The sequence below is a fragment of the Salvelinus alpinus genome, chromosome 13 (assembly GCF_045679555.1).
Source record: "Salvelinus alpinus chromosome 13, SLU_Salpinus.1, whole genome shotgun sequence".
NCBI classification, from domain to species: domain Eukaryota; kingdom Metazoa; phylum Chordata; class Actinopteri; order Salmoniformes; family Salmonidae; genus Salvelinus; species Salvelinus alpinus.
In genome coordinates, this window is record NC_092098.1 from 52,792,956 (window position 1) to 52,807,818 (window position 14,863).

A 14,863-nucleotide genomic window follows, 5' to 3' on the forward strand; every position below is an offset into this window, starting at 1 on the left:
CTAAAGCTGTATCCGTCCCCATTGGATGCAGTGATCACAATATAGTGGCTATATCCAGGAAAGCCAAAGTTCCAACAAATGGGCCTAAAATAGTGTATAAGAGATCACACAAAAGACTTTGCTGTGGCTCTTATGTGGTTGATGTTAAAAATAGGTGTTGGTTTGATGTGATTAATGAGGAGCATCCAGACGCTGCACTTGATGAAGTTATGACATTTCTTCTTCCAATTACTGATAAACATGGACCTGTTAAGAGACTGACTGTTAGAACATGTAATCCATGTTAGAATAAGGCTGGAACGTAACAAAATGTAGAAAAAGGGAAAGGGATCTGAATACTTTCTGAATACACTGCGTACTACAAAATATAGCTTGCTCTCTCTCGCTTGCTTCTCCTTCATTTTGGTAGAAATTAATTTGTTAATAACTGTTCGTCTTTTGTCTTTCTTTCTCTTTGAGTCAACTATTCACCACATTTTATGCACTGCAGTGCTAGCTAGCTGTAGCTTATGCTATCAGTACTAGATTCATTCTCTGATCCTTTGATTGGGTGGACAACATGTCAGTTCATGCTGCAAGAGCTCTGATTGGTTGGAGAACTTCCCCCAGAAGTCTATGAGAACCATGAGCCTCCTAGGTTTTGTATTGAAGTCAATGTACCCAGAGGAGGATGGAAGCTAGCTGTCCTCCAGCTACACCTTGGTGCTACCCTACAGAGTGCTGCTGAGGCTACTTTTTTTTAAACTAGGCAAGTCAGTTAACAACAATGACAATGACTGCCTTGGAACAGTGGGTTAACTGCCTTGTTCAGGGGCAGAACGACAGAATTTCACCTTTGTCAGCTCAGGGATTTGATCTAGCAACCTTTCAGTGACTGGCCCAACACTCTAACCACTAGGCTACCTGCTGCCCAAGGCAGTAGACCTTAGTTTAAAAACAGTTAGTTTTAATCAATTATTTGGTGACGTGAATATATTTAGTATAGTTTTATCTGAAAATTATAACTTTTTTTAATGTTTCAATATTTTTAAATGAAATTCACTGAGGATGAAGGTCCTCCTCTTCCTCCTCTGAGTGGCCCCCACAGGTCAAATATCACTTTCATTTGTATCTGCTGTAGATTTGCAGCAGAGTTGGTTCCTGTTTCAGTCATCTATTTGGCCACGTTTGAGTGGGTCAAACAAAAAACACCCGTATGATTGGTTGACAAAGAGTGCCTCCCACAATGCAGGTGTTTGCTGCATGCTGCAGTTGGTGAGAAGTAACTGCAGTGACTTAAAGGGGATTTTATCGAAAACTGCATGACCTTTGGTCACATGATTTTTTTGTAAAAGCTCATGCAGTGGAAATGTAGTCGCAAGTCGGACAAGTTTTATAACCATAATGCAACACACTTTGAAAGGCGGTGACCAACGATGGTCAACGACTTCACTAAAGTGATCTGCTCGAACGCGCCCAGTGTGTGGCAGCCTGCTGTCAAAACACAAGCTGCGCCTGCCTTCCGTGCGTTTGGAATAGATAGTGCATCTTGTATTGTTTTTGATAGATTCTTCCAGACGCTTTAACTTCTTCTCTGTCGGGAAATATCTGCGGCTATGTTTTCAACTCTGCCCGTCAACACGGTTCATTTCAGACCGGAGAAAACACCTGCCAAGTAGGCTACATTCGGCCGAAAGAGACGTCCAAGGAGGATGGGACTCAAACTAGGATAGCCTACATAGACCAGACGGATAGAACAACCGCCTTCAACATGTTTAAAGGTACGATTATGACTTTTTTTTCTCCATATAGTCTATCGCTGTAATGGTGTTACGTCGGCTATTTGTTTTTGTTTTGTTTGTGTGGATATATATGACAAAAAGTGTGCTGGAAATGTATAACATTGTGTTCCTGCGCTGAGAGGTTTAGGAATGTGTGTTTATGATGACCTACCTACAGTAGACTAGCGTTCTATCACGACTTGGAATGGATTTGGAATGGGTGTGTGTGTGTGTGTGTGTGTGTGTGTGTGTGTGTGGTGTCGCTCGGTCTATGTATCGGCTGTCGACTACAGAGGTTACCAAATATGAACTATCCAGGTGTGTGTGCGCGCGCTTGTGTAGTTTACGGAGAGGTCTGTGTCGGCAGAAGTGTGCGATGTGGCTTCCCAATACGTTGTGTGTGTTGGTCTTTATGAGCGTCGTTAGATGAAATGCCTCTAACCCCCACACCGCTCAGCTCGGCTTCGTTCGGCGGGAATCAAATATTTATCAATATCACGTTATATTATTCTTTAAAAATAGAGTACCGGTGCCGCACTGCAGTTTTGAGTTATTGTGTGTGCGTGCATTCGCGCGACTAGACGGAGACTTTCTGACCTTCTCGAGCGGCTGGGTGACGAGACAGCGGCTCGAGGAACAAGCGCCAAGAGAATCAGTGGGCCCCGGGAGCGTTAACCGAGAGAGAGACACGGAGAGAGGGGTTTCTGTAAAGCTCCAATGTTGCTGTACAAATTATACATTTTTAATGCTAGCCAAGATCTGGTTCAAATCCAACATCAGCACTTTGCTATTAAAGACCCAGAGCAGTCAAAAACGGGATATCCTGTGTTTTTATATGTATTTATATATATAATGCCCTTTTTACTTTAAGGCTGTTTGAAAAGAGATTTTAAAACGGTTGCATTGGCCCTTTTTTTTAAAGGGTGCCTGTCTGTGTAGACAGCAGGGTTGCAATTGTGGAACCATGATCTCTGTCTCTCTGTCTCTCTCTGTCTCTCTCTGTCTCTCTTTATATATATATATAAATTGTTAAAGACTCCAGCCACCCTAGTCATGGACCGCACAGCAAGTCTAGGTCCAAAAGGCATCTTAACAGCTTCTACCCCCAAGCCATAAGACTTATGACCAGCTAATCAAAGGGCTACCCAGACCCCTCTTTTACACTGCTGCTACTCTCTGTTTATTATCTATGCATAGTTACTTTACCCCCACCTACATGTACATATTACCTCAACGAACCGGTGCCCCCGCACATTGACTCTGTACCAGTACCCCTCCTGTATATAGCCTCGCTATTGTTATTCTACTGCTGCTGTTTAATTATTTGTTACTTTTCTATTTTCATTTTTCTTTTTTACTTATCTATTATTTACTTAACACTTTTTGTTCTTAAAACATTGTTGCTTAACGGATTGTTGTGTTCGGCGCATGTGACAAATCAAATTTGATTAGGTGAGTCATGTACGAGCTGAAATACAGTCGGGGTGTGAGCAGTGTCGGCCAGGTAGGAGCTGCATTTCGCCATGGGGGGTAGAGAAAATCTTGCCGTTTTAAAGCAAGTCTGCTGCATTTCTACACATTTTGCCATGTGGTGGAGAGAAGATTTAGCAATTACAGATTTCTGCATAAATTGGTCATCAAATGTGATCTGATCTTCATCTAAATCACAACAACAGACAAACTTAGTCTGCTTAAACTAATAACACAAATTATTGTATTCTTCTTGTCTATATTGAATACATCATTTAAACATTCACAGTGTAGGTTGGAAAAAGTATGTGAACCCCTAGGCTAATGACTTCTCCAAAAGCTAATTGGAGTCAGGAGTCAACTAACCTGGAGTTCAATCAATGAGACGAGATTGAAGATGTTGGTTAGGGCTGCCTTATCCTATTAAAAAATACACTCACAAAATTTGAGTTTGCTATTCACAAGAAGCATTGCCTGATGTGAGCCATGCCTCAAAAAAAAAATTGATCTCAGAAGACCTAAGATTAAAATTAAGAATTGTTGCCTTGCATAAAGTTGGAAAGGGTTACAAAAGTATCTCTAAAAGCCTTGATGTTCATCAGTCCACAGTAAGACAAATTGACTGTAATTGGGAGAAAGTTCAGCACTGTTGCTTCTCTGCCTAGGAGTGGCCGTCCTGCAAAGATGACTGCAAGTGTTCAATGAGGTTAAGAGGAATCCTAGAGTGTCAGTTTAAGAAATCTCTGGAACATGCTAACATCTCTGTTGGCGAGTCTACGATATGTAAAACACTAAGCAAGAATGGTGTTCATGGGAGGACACCACGGAAGAAGCCACTGCTGTCCAAACAAACCATTGAAGCATGTCTGAAGTTTGTCTGAAGTGTCTGAAGTTTTTTTTCTAAGGGGTGGATCTGCTTAATATTGCAGAAAGAATGTTGCTTCCATCAATGTAATTGTCTGCATCATTTCCAATCCCCCATATATTTTCGGGGTAAATATATATATCCATACACGCATGCATACATATACACATATATACATACACATACCTATATAGACATACATATACACATATATACATACACATACCTATATAGACATACATATACACATATATACATACACATACCTATATAGACATACATACTTTTTTAAAGAATGCACCTTTATTATTCCCCGCAAACCCTACCACCGATCCCCCAATTGGAGTAGACTAATAAACACTTCTGCTTTTACCTTCAATTTATACATCTTTTACACATTTTACAGACACAGTCTACTTTACAATAGTTCTCTCTTGTTTGTTCTTAGTCCTTCCTCTATTTCTGATGTCCATCCAGTTTGATTTCTATTTGTAACTGTGCTATTTCACAAAAGTTCCGAACCTATATACATTTTACAGATCCCGTATGTTTTACATTGGTTATCTTGTTATTAGTCCCATCCTTCAGCTTCATTCAACCCCTCCCATCTATCTCTCAACATCATCCATTTTGGATTTCTATTTGCCATATATTTTCAACTGTGCTGTGATGCTTCACAAAATAATTGAACCTTTCTATTCTCATAGCTTCTACAGATTGTAAATTAATAATAAACATTTTTTCTAAAACAATTATTATATTATTGATTGATTGACTATGGCTTTTCAAATCCCCCAGTATTGCTATCTGTAGCGTTAGTTCTAGGCAAATGTTACAATTCTTCAGCCATTCCTGGACCTGTGACCAAAAACGAGCTACATATGGACAGTACCAAAATAAATGATCTAATGACTCTGCCTCTTCACAGCAGAATCTGCAGAGCTGGGAAGGTTGTATCCCCCATATATATAACATTCTATTATAAATTATTCTGTTCTAAACAATTTATCATCTAGTAGGCTTTGATTAAATTTCAAATATCCTCGCCCACGTGGAAATTCTGTAAGAGTAATATATATGCCAATTATGTCATGATCCGACCGCATTCTGTCCCCTATCAACACTTTTTAAACTTTTGGTGCCAGAGAGAATGGTATAAGAAAGTAGTCAAGACGACTAGCTTGATTAAACCTCCGCCATGTATATCTCACTAGGTCAGGATATTAAACCTCCATGTATATCTCACTAGGTCAGGGTATTAAACCTCCATGTATATCTCACTAGGTCAGGGTATTTAAGTCTCCATATATCCACTAATTCCAATATATCCATGACATTCATGATTTCCTTAAGTGCCTGAGGGTGATAGTTTTGTAGTGTGATTTCCTTTCCGGTCCATAGAGGTATTTAAGACCGTATTAAAATCTCCCACTATAATAATAGAGTCTAGTGTTGCTTGTAGAGTTGATCAATTCTTATATATATTTTCAAAGAAGCTCGGATCATCATTATTCGGACCGTATAGGTTAATAAGCCATATCTGTTTATTGTCCAATAACACATTTAAAATAATCCATCTATCTTGAGGATCTGCTTGGACAATTTGCACATTTCGATCCAAATTATTGTTAATTAAAACCATAACACCTTTTGTATTTCTTTGCCCATGGGAGAAATATATTTCGCCCCCCCCCCCCCCCCCCGTTCTTTTTCCACAAAACTTAATCTAAAGCTGTTGAATGGGTTTCCTGTAAACAATAGATATTATATTCCTTCTCTTTTAGCCAGGTAAATACTGATCGTCTTTTCTTATTATCTGCTAAGCCATTACAATTGTAACTGGCTATACTTATTTCACCACTTACCATAATGAGACACAACTTTCAATTCTATTTATCAAAATATGTGTTTGTAAACGTACCATTAAAAAGTAACATGATGATCGAGTGTATATAGCTGTACCATGATATTTGCATTGCTACTAAGTAAACCTCCAATTGGTCCCTACTATTCCACCCGCTAAAAGCCCTCCTCATCCCGAGTTGGGTTGTCATCCCAAGGCAGACCACCCTCGACCCCCTGTATCCCATAGCCCTGAACCGACTGGGATCCATCCTTTGAAAAGAGCACACCGTGCCATTTACCGAATTGAAGTAGATCAACTGCTAAAAGCATTTCCATCGCCCTCACCTCGATTTGTAATATATTTAGCTGTGGATCATCCTCTATTGTCCCTAACATATTTTACTCCTTCACAACAGTTGTGGGATACACACATACACCCACACACACTCAACCCTTACCCCCCCACACAACCATAAGCTCACATTCTCAACAATTGCACCATCCCAGAGCCCAACTCAAGATAGGTCTTGATTTACAAATGCACTTACAGTTGCAGCTGCATGAGAAGGCCTGCAAGACCACGCAAGAAATGGGTTACTGCAGCTAGTGTTGCCAGCACTGCCACTGCCTGAGTGGGGGCACCCCACCGGAATCCCCACCGGCTAGGTACAAGGTCATCAAGGTTCTCATTAGCAGCTTTGAGAATTTCCTTGTGTAGTATGCTCTCCCTTTAGGGGGCTTTGGCTTTGCAGGACCAACCCTGCCAGGCAGGCTCAGAATCTTGAGGGGGCAGTGCTGCTCTTGGTCTCTGACCTCATTTTGGCTGCATACAGGCCGCTTACAGCAGGCACATAAAACAGTTAGGGACTTCTCCTTAGTATCTGGGTCATTCAGGTGGGTGTATAGGGTCATGGACCGTACCATTAAAATAGGATCATAAATAAATAATTAGATGTAATTTATTTTTTTAAATGTAGTTCCACCATGATAGGACAATAAATAAATAAGTATAATTATTAAATAAGTATAATGTATAATTCATTATACAAGTATATCCATCATCTGAACAACATTGAAAGCCCTCTCATACCCGGCTCACAGCAATACATTGGCTCTGGGATATGCAACCATTTCATTACTCACTCACTCAACTTTCCAAAACATAACAAATAAAATAAACACACACCACACCATCCACACATACTGTGCCTTCTGTTTACTTAGTTTTTATCTTCACTATGTTGAATTAGTGCTTGTGTGTTCAATAGTTATATGTGGAGATATATAGAAAAGCTATATTTTGTATTGTATTGTTACAATCCATAACCGGGCTAGAATTGTGTTTATTTTCCTCATCTATGAGAACGTTGTAATTTTTTTAAAGTCTTTGTGTCTCTGAACAACTGGTTATCAATATATAGTTTATCAACGACGAGAGCTACTCGTTTCGCTTTTAATCTATTTTCTTTGAAAATTGGATACAGAACTTTACGCCGTTCTGCAATTTCCTTCGGGAACTGATCATTCATGACAATTTTACCCAGGCTTTTAACCATTATTTTATCTTTAAATGAAGCAAATTTGGCAACGAATGGGCGCCCATACCCTTGGCCTCTCTGTCCGAAGCAGTGTACATGTTAGAGTTGGATTTTGTCGATAATTTTGCGTGGGATCTGAAGCGCTGTAAGGAGGAACTCTCTAACTACAGATTCAGGAACTTCTCCTCCTTTCTCCTGGATACCTGTAAGTACCAGATTCTCTCTCATGGATCTAGTCTGTATGTCCAGTAAGGCTTCCTTCAGAACGGTGTTCTCCTTTTTAATTCCATTCATTTCGGTTTCAATCTTATTGACTGTCCCTTTTAGCTTGTGTATTTCCTTCTCCAATGTCGCAGCTTTTTCATCACTCATCTCTAGGCCTTCAACTCTTTTATATCCTTACTGACTAATTCAAGTATACCCAGTTTGTCATTTATTGATTTTAACAGATCGGTTTCGACCTTTACCATTCCCGGTGGTGAAAATATTAAATTGTCTGTGTCTGTAGAAGAGTCACCTTTTCGTTTTGACATCGGTTCCCCTGTCTTACTCTCCGTCATGTTGAAATCGGTTCCCCTGTCTTACTCTCCATCATGTTGAAATCGGTTCCCCTGTCTTACACTCCGTCATGTTGAAATCGGTTCCCCTGTCTTACTCTCCGTCATGTTTGGGTGTTGCTTGTTTTCTTAATATTTGTCGATAAATGTCTCTAGTCTTAAGATTTGTTTTGTGTTATTATCCAGATTGAAGGTTATCACCCACCAGATTATGTAGTGATAATATTTTAGTCTAATTTGCCGATATTGAATATTACGTTTTATCTCGAGGTGCTCTACATAACTACGTTTAGTCCGCCATTACTTTTACGTCCGCCATTACCAGCCAGAAGCGCTATGAGTCAGCTGTCAGCTGTCCTTGCCTGTGCACGTCTGAAGTTTGCAAAAGTGCACCTGGATGTTCCACAGCGCTACTTGCAAAATATTCTGTGGACAGATGAAACTACAGTTGAGTTGTTTGGAAGGAACACACAACACTATGTGTGGAGAAAAAAAAGGCACAGCACACCAACATAAAAACCTCATCTCAACTGTAAAGTATGGTGGAGGGAGCATCATGGTTTGGGGCTGCTTTGCTGCCTCAGGGCCTTGACAGCTTGCTATCATCGACGGAGACATGAATTCCCAAGTTTATCAAGACATTTTGCAGGAGAATGTAAGGCGATCTGTCCACCAATTGAAGCTCAACAGAAGTTGGGTGATGCAACAGGACAACGACCCAAAACACAGAAGTAAATCAACAACAGAATGGCTTCAACAGAAGAAAATATGCCTTCTGGAGTGGCCCAGTCAGAGTCCTGCCTCAACCCGATTGAGATGCTGTGGCATGACCTCGAGATCAGTTCACAACAGACATCCTTGAAAATTGCTGATCTAGAACAGTTTTGTAAAGAAAAATGGTCCAAAATTCCTCCTGACCGTTGTGTAGGGCTGATCTGCAACCACATAAAACGTTTGGTTGAGGGTTATTGCTGCCAAAGGAGGGTCAACCAGTTATTAAATCCAAATGTTCACATACTTTTCCCATCCTGCATTGTGAATGTTTACAATAAAGACATGTGTTCAATAAAGACATGAAAATGTATAATTGTTTGTGTGTTATTAGTTTAAGCAAACTGTGTTTGTCTATTGTTGTGACAAATTTAAAAAAGCATGCCTGTGCATCCTAAATGAGGATGCACCTGATGGCATCCTAAATGAGATGCTCAAACTCACTAGTGCAAAATTTCAATTGGCTATATTAAAACTGTTTAATTTGATCCTGAGTCTAGGATATTTCCCTGACATCTGGAATCAAGGACTCATAACACCAATCTTTAATTAAGATGTTCTGTTTTAATCTCCACCCGGCACAGCCAGAAGAGGACTGGCCACCCCTCATAGCCTGGTTCCTCTCTAGGTTTCTTCCTAGGTTTTGGCCTTTCTAGGGAGTTTTTCCTAGCCACTGTGCTTCTACACCTGCATTGCTTGCTGTTTGGGGTTTTAGGCTGGGTTTCTGTACAGCACTTTGAGATATCAGCTGATGTAAGAAGGGCTTTATAAATACATTTGATTTGATGATCAATGCCGGTCTGTAATTTACCAATCTAAAAATGTTTAGCTGACACGGGCTAATTGAGTGATTTGCTGATGCACAACCACATTTTCCAATTGCACCTTGGGTATTATATTATTCTATCTCTCAACAGTAAGTTGAAGCCCCGACTGAGTTCCTAAAAAAGAAGAATGGTCCGTAGGCCTACAATAGGGGAGCGTACGGGGCCGCCAGTTGCATATGCCTGATATCGAGAGAATACCATCGGTCTGTCACACACACACACACACACACACACACACACACACACACACACACACACACACACAGAGATCATTATGGGTTAGGCCACTTGGTTTGTCCCACCTGGGCTCTGTCCTCATTACTGATGAAACCATATGGGCCTAGACTGGTGACCGGTGGCTGCGTGTGTGTTTGTTTACGAGACTGAGTTTCTTACTGCCCATCCACACGATAAACGGCCATGTGTCTGTGTGCTGAATATGCAGCTGTCTGTCTGTGGAAGTGCTGAAATGTGGTGTAATGTGGAGGTGGTTTGTACCTGATTTGTCCCAGTTATCTCTGTCCATCACCTTTACTTCACTACTACCAAAGAGAGAGAGAGCGATGGAGAAAACAAATGAGAATGAGAGGGGGAGAGAGAGAGGGGGTTGTGTAATGGTGTGTTTTTTTCATGTTATTTGTAACTTATTTTGTACATAATGTTTCTGCCACAGTCTCTTATGACCGGAAAGAGCTTCTAGATATCAGGACAGCGATTACTCACCTCGTACTGGACAAATATTTTTTTTCTTTAACGAGTTGGACGCGAAGGACTTACTTCAGACACCTGACAAGCCGATCATTAAGAGTATCTCTACCGCTCCTGCTGTCTCTAGAGAGTTGAAAACAGCAGGTCTGGGACAGGTAGCATGTCCGGTGAACAGGTCAGGGTTCCATAGCCGCAGGCAGAACAGTTGAAACTGGAGCAGCAGCACGGCCAGGTGGACTGGGGACAGCAAGGAGTCATCAGGCCAGGTAGTCCTGAGGGACACTGGAGAAATACTCCAGATATAACAAACTGACCCTACGACACATAAACTACTGCAGCATACTCTATCCTCCTGATTCCTATTTAGATGCAAAAACTAAAGCAGGAAGTACCAGTGACTCGCTCAATAAGGAAGTGGTCAGATGACGCGGATGCTAAGCTACAGGACTGTTTTGCTAGCACAGATTGGCATATGTTCCGGGATTCTTCCAAAGGCATTGAGGAGTATACCACCTCAGTCACTTGCTTCATCAATAAGTGCATCGATGACGTCATCCCCACAGTGACCGTACGTACATACCCCAACCAGAAGCCATGGATTACAGGCAACATCCGCACTGAGCTAAAGGGTAGAGCTGCCACTTTCAAGGAGCGGGACTCTAATCCAGACGCTTATAATAAATCCCGCTATGCCCTCCGACGAACCATCAAACAGGCAAAGTGTCAATAAAGGACTAAGATTGAATTGTACTACACCGGCTTTGACGCTTGTTGGATGTGGCAGGGCTTGCAAACTATTACGGATTACAAAGGGAAGCGCAGCCGCGAGCTGCCCATTGACATGAGCCTGCCAGACGAGCTAAATAACTTCTATGCTCGCTTCGAGGCAAGCAACACTGAAGCATGCAGAAGAGCATCAGCTGTTCCGGACGACTGTGTGATCACGCTCTCCGTAGCCGATGTGAGTAAGACCTTTAAACAGGTCAACATTCACAAGGCCGCAGGGCCCGATGGATTACAAGGACATGCACTCTAAGCATGCACTGACCAACTGGCAAGTGTCTTCACTGACATTTTCAACCTCTCCCTGTCTGAGTCTGTAATACCAACATGTTTCAAGGAGACCACCGTAGTCCCTGTGCCCAAGAACACCAAGGTAACCTGCCTAAATGACTACTGACCCGTAGCACTCACGTCTGTAGCCATGAAGTGCTTTGAAAGGCAGGTCATGGCTTACATCAACACCATTATCCCAGAAACCCAAGACCCACTCCAATTTCCATACCGCCCCAACAGATCCACAGATGTTGCATTCTCTATTGCACTCCACACTGCCCTTTCCCACCTGGACAAAAGGAACATCTATATGAGAATGCTATTCATTGACTTCAGCTCAGCATTCAGCACCGTAGTGTCCTCCAAGCTCATCACTAAGCTAAGGACCTTGGGACTAAACACGTCCCTCTGCAACTGGATCCTGGACTTCCTAACGGGCCGCCCCCAGGTGGTAAGGGTAGGTAACAACACATCTGCCAAAGTGATCTTCAACACGGGGGCCCCTCAGGGGTGCGTACTGGGTCCCCTCCTGTATTCACTGTTCAGCCATGGCCTATGCACGACTCCAACACCATCATTAAGCTTGCCAACGACACAACGGTGGTAGGTCTAATGAACGATGAGACAGCCTATAGGGAGGAGGTCGGAGACCTGGCAGTGTGGTGCCAGGATAACAACCTCTCCCTCAATGTGATCAAGACAAAGGAGATGATTGTAGACTACAGGAAAAGGAGGACCGAGCATGTCCCCGTTCTCATCGACGTGGCTGTAGTGGAGCAGGTTGAGAGCTTCAAGTTCCTTGGTGTCCACATCACCAACAAACTAACAGGGTCCAAACACAGTCGTGAAGAGGGCATGACAACTCCTATTACCCCTCAGAAGACTGAAAAGATTGGGCATGGGTCCTCACATCCTCAAAACGTTCTACACCTGCACCATCGATAGGCCTGGTATGGCAACTGCTCGGCCTAAGACCACAAGATGAAGGCCCTAAAAATTGTCCCAGACGCCACCCCAGTCATAAGCTGTTCTCTCTACTATGGCTTTTTTGTGTTTCTATGTCAAACGGTTTTGTTATATTTCAGTCTTCTGTGATGTACAGTACCAGTCAAAGGTTTTAACACACCTACTCATTCAAGTTTTTTAAAACTATTTTCTACATTTTCGAATAATATTGAAGACATCAAAACTATAAAACAACACTGTAACGGCTTTCATCTTCCTCCTCGTCTGAGGAGGAGAAATTAGATCGGAGGACCAATGTGCAGCGTGGTAATTGTTCATCTTGATTTAATAAAAGTGAACACTCAACATACAAAAAACAACAAATGTGAAAAACCGAAACAGTTCTGTCTGGTGCAGACACATGAAGACTGAAAACAACCACCCACAAAACCCAACACAACAGGCTACCTAAATATGGTTCCCAATCAGAGACAACACAAAACACCTGCCTCTGATTGAGAACCATATCAGGCCAATCACAGAAATAGGAAAACATAGACTGCCCACCCCAACTCACGCCCTGACCATACTAAATAAAGACAAAACAAAGAAAATAAAGGTCAGAACGTGACAAACACATGGAATCATGTAGTAACCAAAAAAGTGTTATATAAATATATTTTGATTTGTTTAGGAGAATCTTCAAAGTAGCCACCCTTTGCCTTGGTGACAGCTTTGCACACTCTTGGCATTCCCTCAACAGCTTCATGAGGTAGTCACCTGGAATGCGTTAAAAGGTAAAAGGTTAAAGCTGCAGTCTGTGATTCAAACAGCAACAACACTCGCGCCCGCCACATTTTTTTTGGGGGGGGGGGGGGGGGTTTAACAACTGAGGGATGGGGCTCGGGAAATGTAACCGCTCTCAAATTCATAGATGGAGCAACTAAATAACAAATCTGAAAGCGGATGTACCACAATCGTGGGGAACTGCCTTCCAACAGCGATTGGAGAGGGAGCGATTCATTCAAGCACCCTCTCACCCATTCTTTAGATGCTTGGCCAAAAACTCCTGTCTGTTGGCACTATTTTAATGTGTGTTGGCTATAGTTCTGCCTTTTGAGTGGGCCACTCAACACACACACACACACTTTTTTCGATATCTGGTTTATTGTGGAAGAGAGAAGAGAGGCTAAACCTTCTACACCTCTGATTACACTGAACACAACACCAGTGAGGGAGGGAGCTTTTGTGTCACTTGTGGCATCGATACACAGAGGAGATGCTGTCGTCTTGGTGTGTGTGTGTGTGTGTGTGTGTGTGTGTGTGTGTGTGTGACTAAATGCCAAAGCTGGAACATTGAGTTATACACCAGGCAGATGCTCTCAGCCTTGAGGGAGAGGGAGAGGGAGAGGGAGGGAGGGAGAGGGAGAGGGAGAGGGAGAGAACCATCTCACAGCTTAGCTCTGTTCCCATCCATTTCCATGGGGGTGGTAGGTAGCCCAGCAGCTAAGGAGTAGGATCTGTGGCCTGAAAGTTTGCTTGTTAGAATCCCGGGCCGATGCCCTGGATAAACGGGGAAATTGATCTGGCAACAGGAGGGCTGCTGGGTTCTTGCCTGACGACTTAGAGCAGCGGAAGAACTCCGTTTATGTTCGCTACAGACTTCGGCCTGAGTCTGACGTCGTTTTGTGGGGGGCGTCAAAATGAGGGGTTGTTGTACACAAAGTCATCAGCGATTTGGATTATCTCCAATCAGAGTATCAAAGAGCAACGCCGCATTTTCAAAACGCTGCTTTACCCACGTCTGGCTCTGACCCAACCCATCGGTTTCTGGGACCAATCACAACGGTTAGAATGTGTTTGAGTTCTAAAAATCATCAGGGAGATACTCAGAGCAAGGTAGCTGGGTTCACATCCTACCGTTGGGCTATTGAGCAAGGCCCTTAACTCTACCACATGCTCTCCATCCACATTGACCCTGTGCTCCTCTCAACCTTGTAGGGGATTGAGAAATGAAGAGATCAGAAGACACATTTCTGTTTGCTGTAAACTATGGACAATAAAGTTGTATTGTATCCTGTCATTAGAAGGTCTGTCATAGAACCAGGAAGGGTTCTGGCCCAAATAAATAGAGGAGAGGGTGCCATTTTGGAAAATGTAGCCAGCTGAGCTAACATGGAGGAACAGTTAGCGGTGTCCTCTGTCTAATGGGTGAAGGGGAGAGAGAGCGTGAGGGAGATTTCTTCCCTCAGGGCCGGGGGGGTGAGACAAAGATGCACCCTCATTGGCCAGTTTATTATGTACACCCACCTAGTACCGGGTCGGACCCAGCTTGAATTCTTCGTGACATGGAAACATTGCTCAATTGGTACCAAGGGACCAGGAACACATTCCCTACGCCACCAGCACCAACACCACCACCACCACTAGCCTGTACCGTTGACACCAGGCAGGACGGGTCCATGGACTCATGCTGCTTACGCCAAATCCTGACTCTGCCATCGGCATGACTCAACATGAA

The 14,863-nt window shown here is 42.7% G+C and overlaps 1 protein-coding gene across 1 annotated transcript in view; it reads left to right on the forward strand.

Moving 5' to 3' along the window:
• Window positions 1-1,468: 1,468 nt before the first annotated feature.
• LOC139537916 (reticulon-4 receptor-like 1) overlaps window positions 1,469-14,863 on the forward strand; it is a 197,593-nt gene continuing 184,198 nt past the window's right edge. The window contains exon 1 of the mRNA XM_071339806.1: window positions 1,469-1,760. Within this exon, the coding sequence (XP_071195907.1) occupies window positions 1,751-1,760 (10 nt within the window). The 5' untranslated portion in view covers window positions 1,469-1,750. The remainder of the gene's footprint in view (window positions 1,761-14,863) is intronic.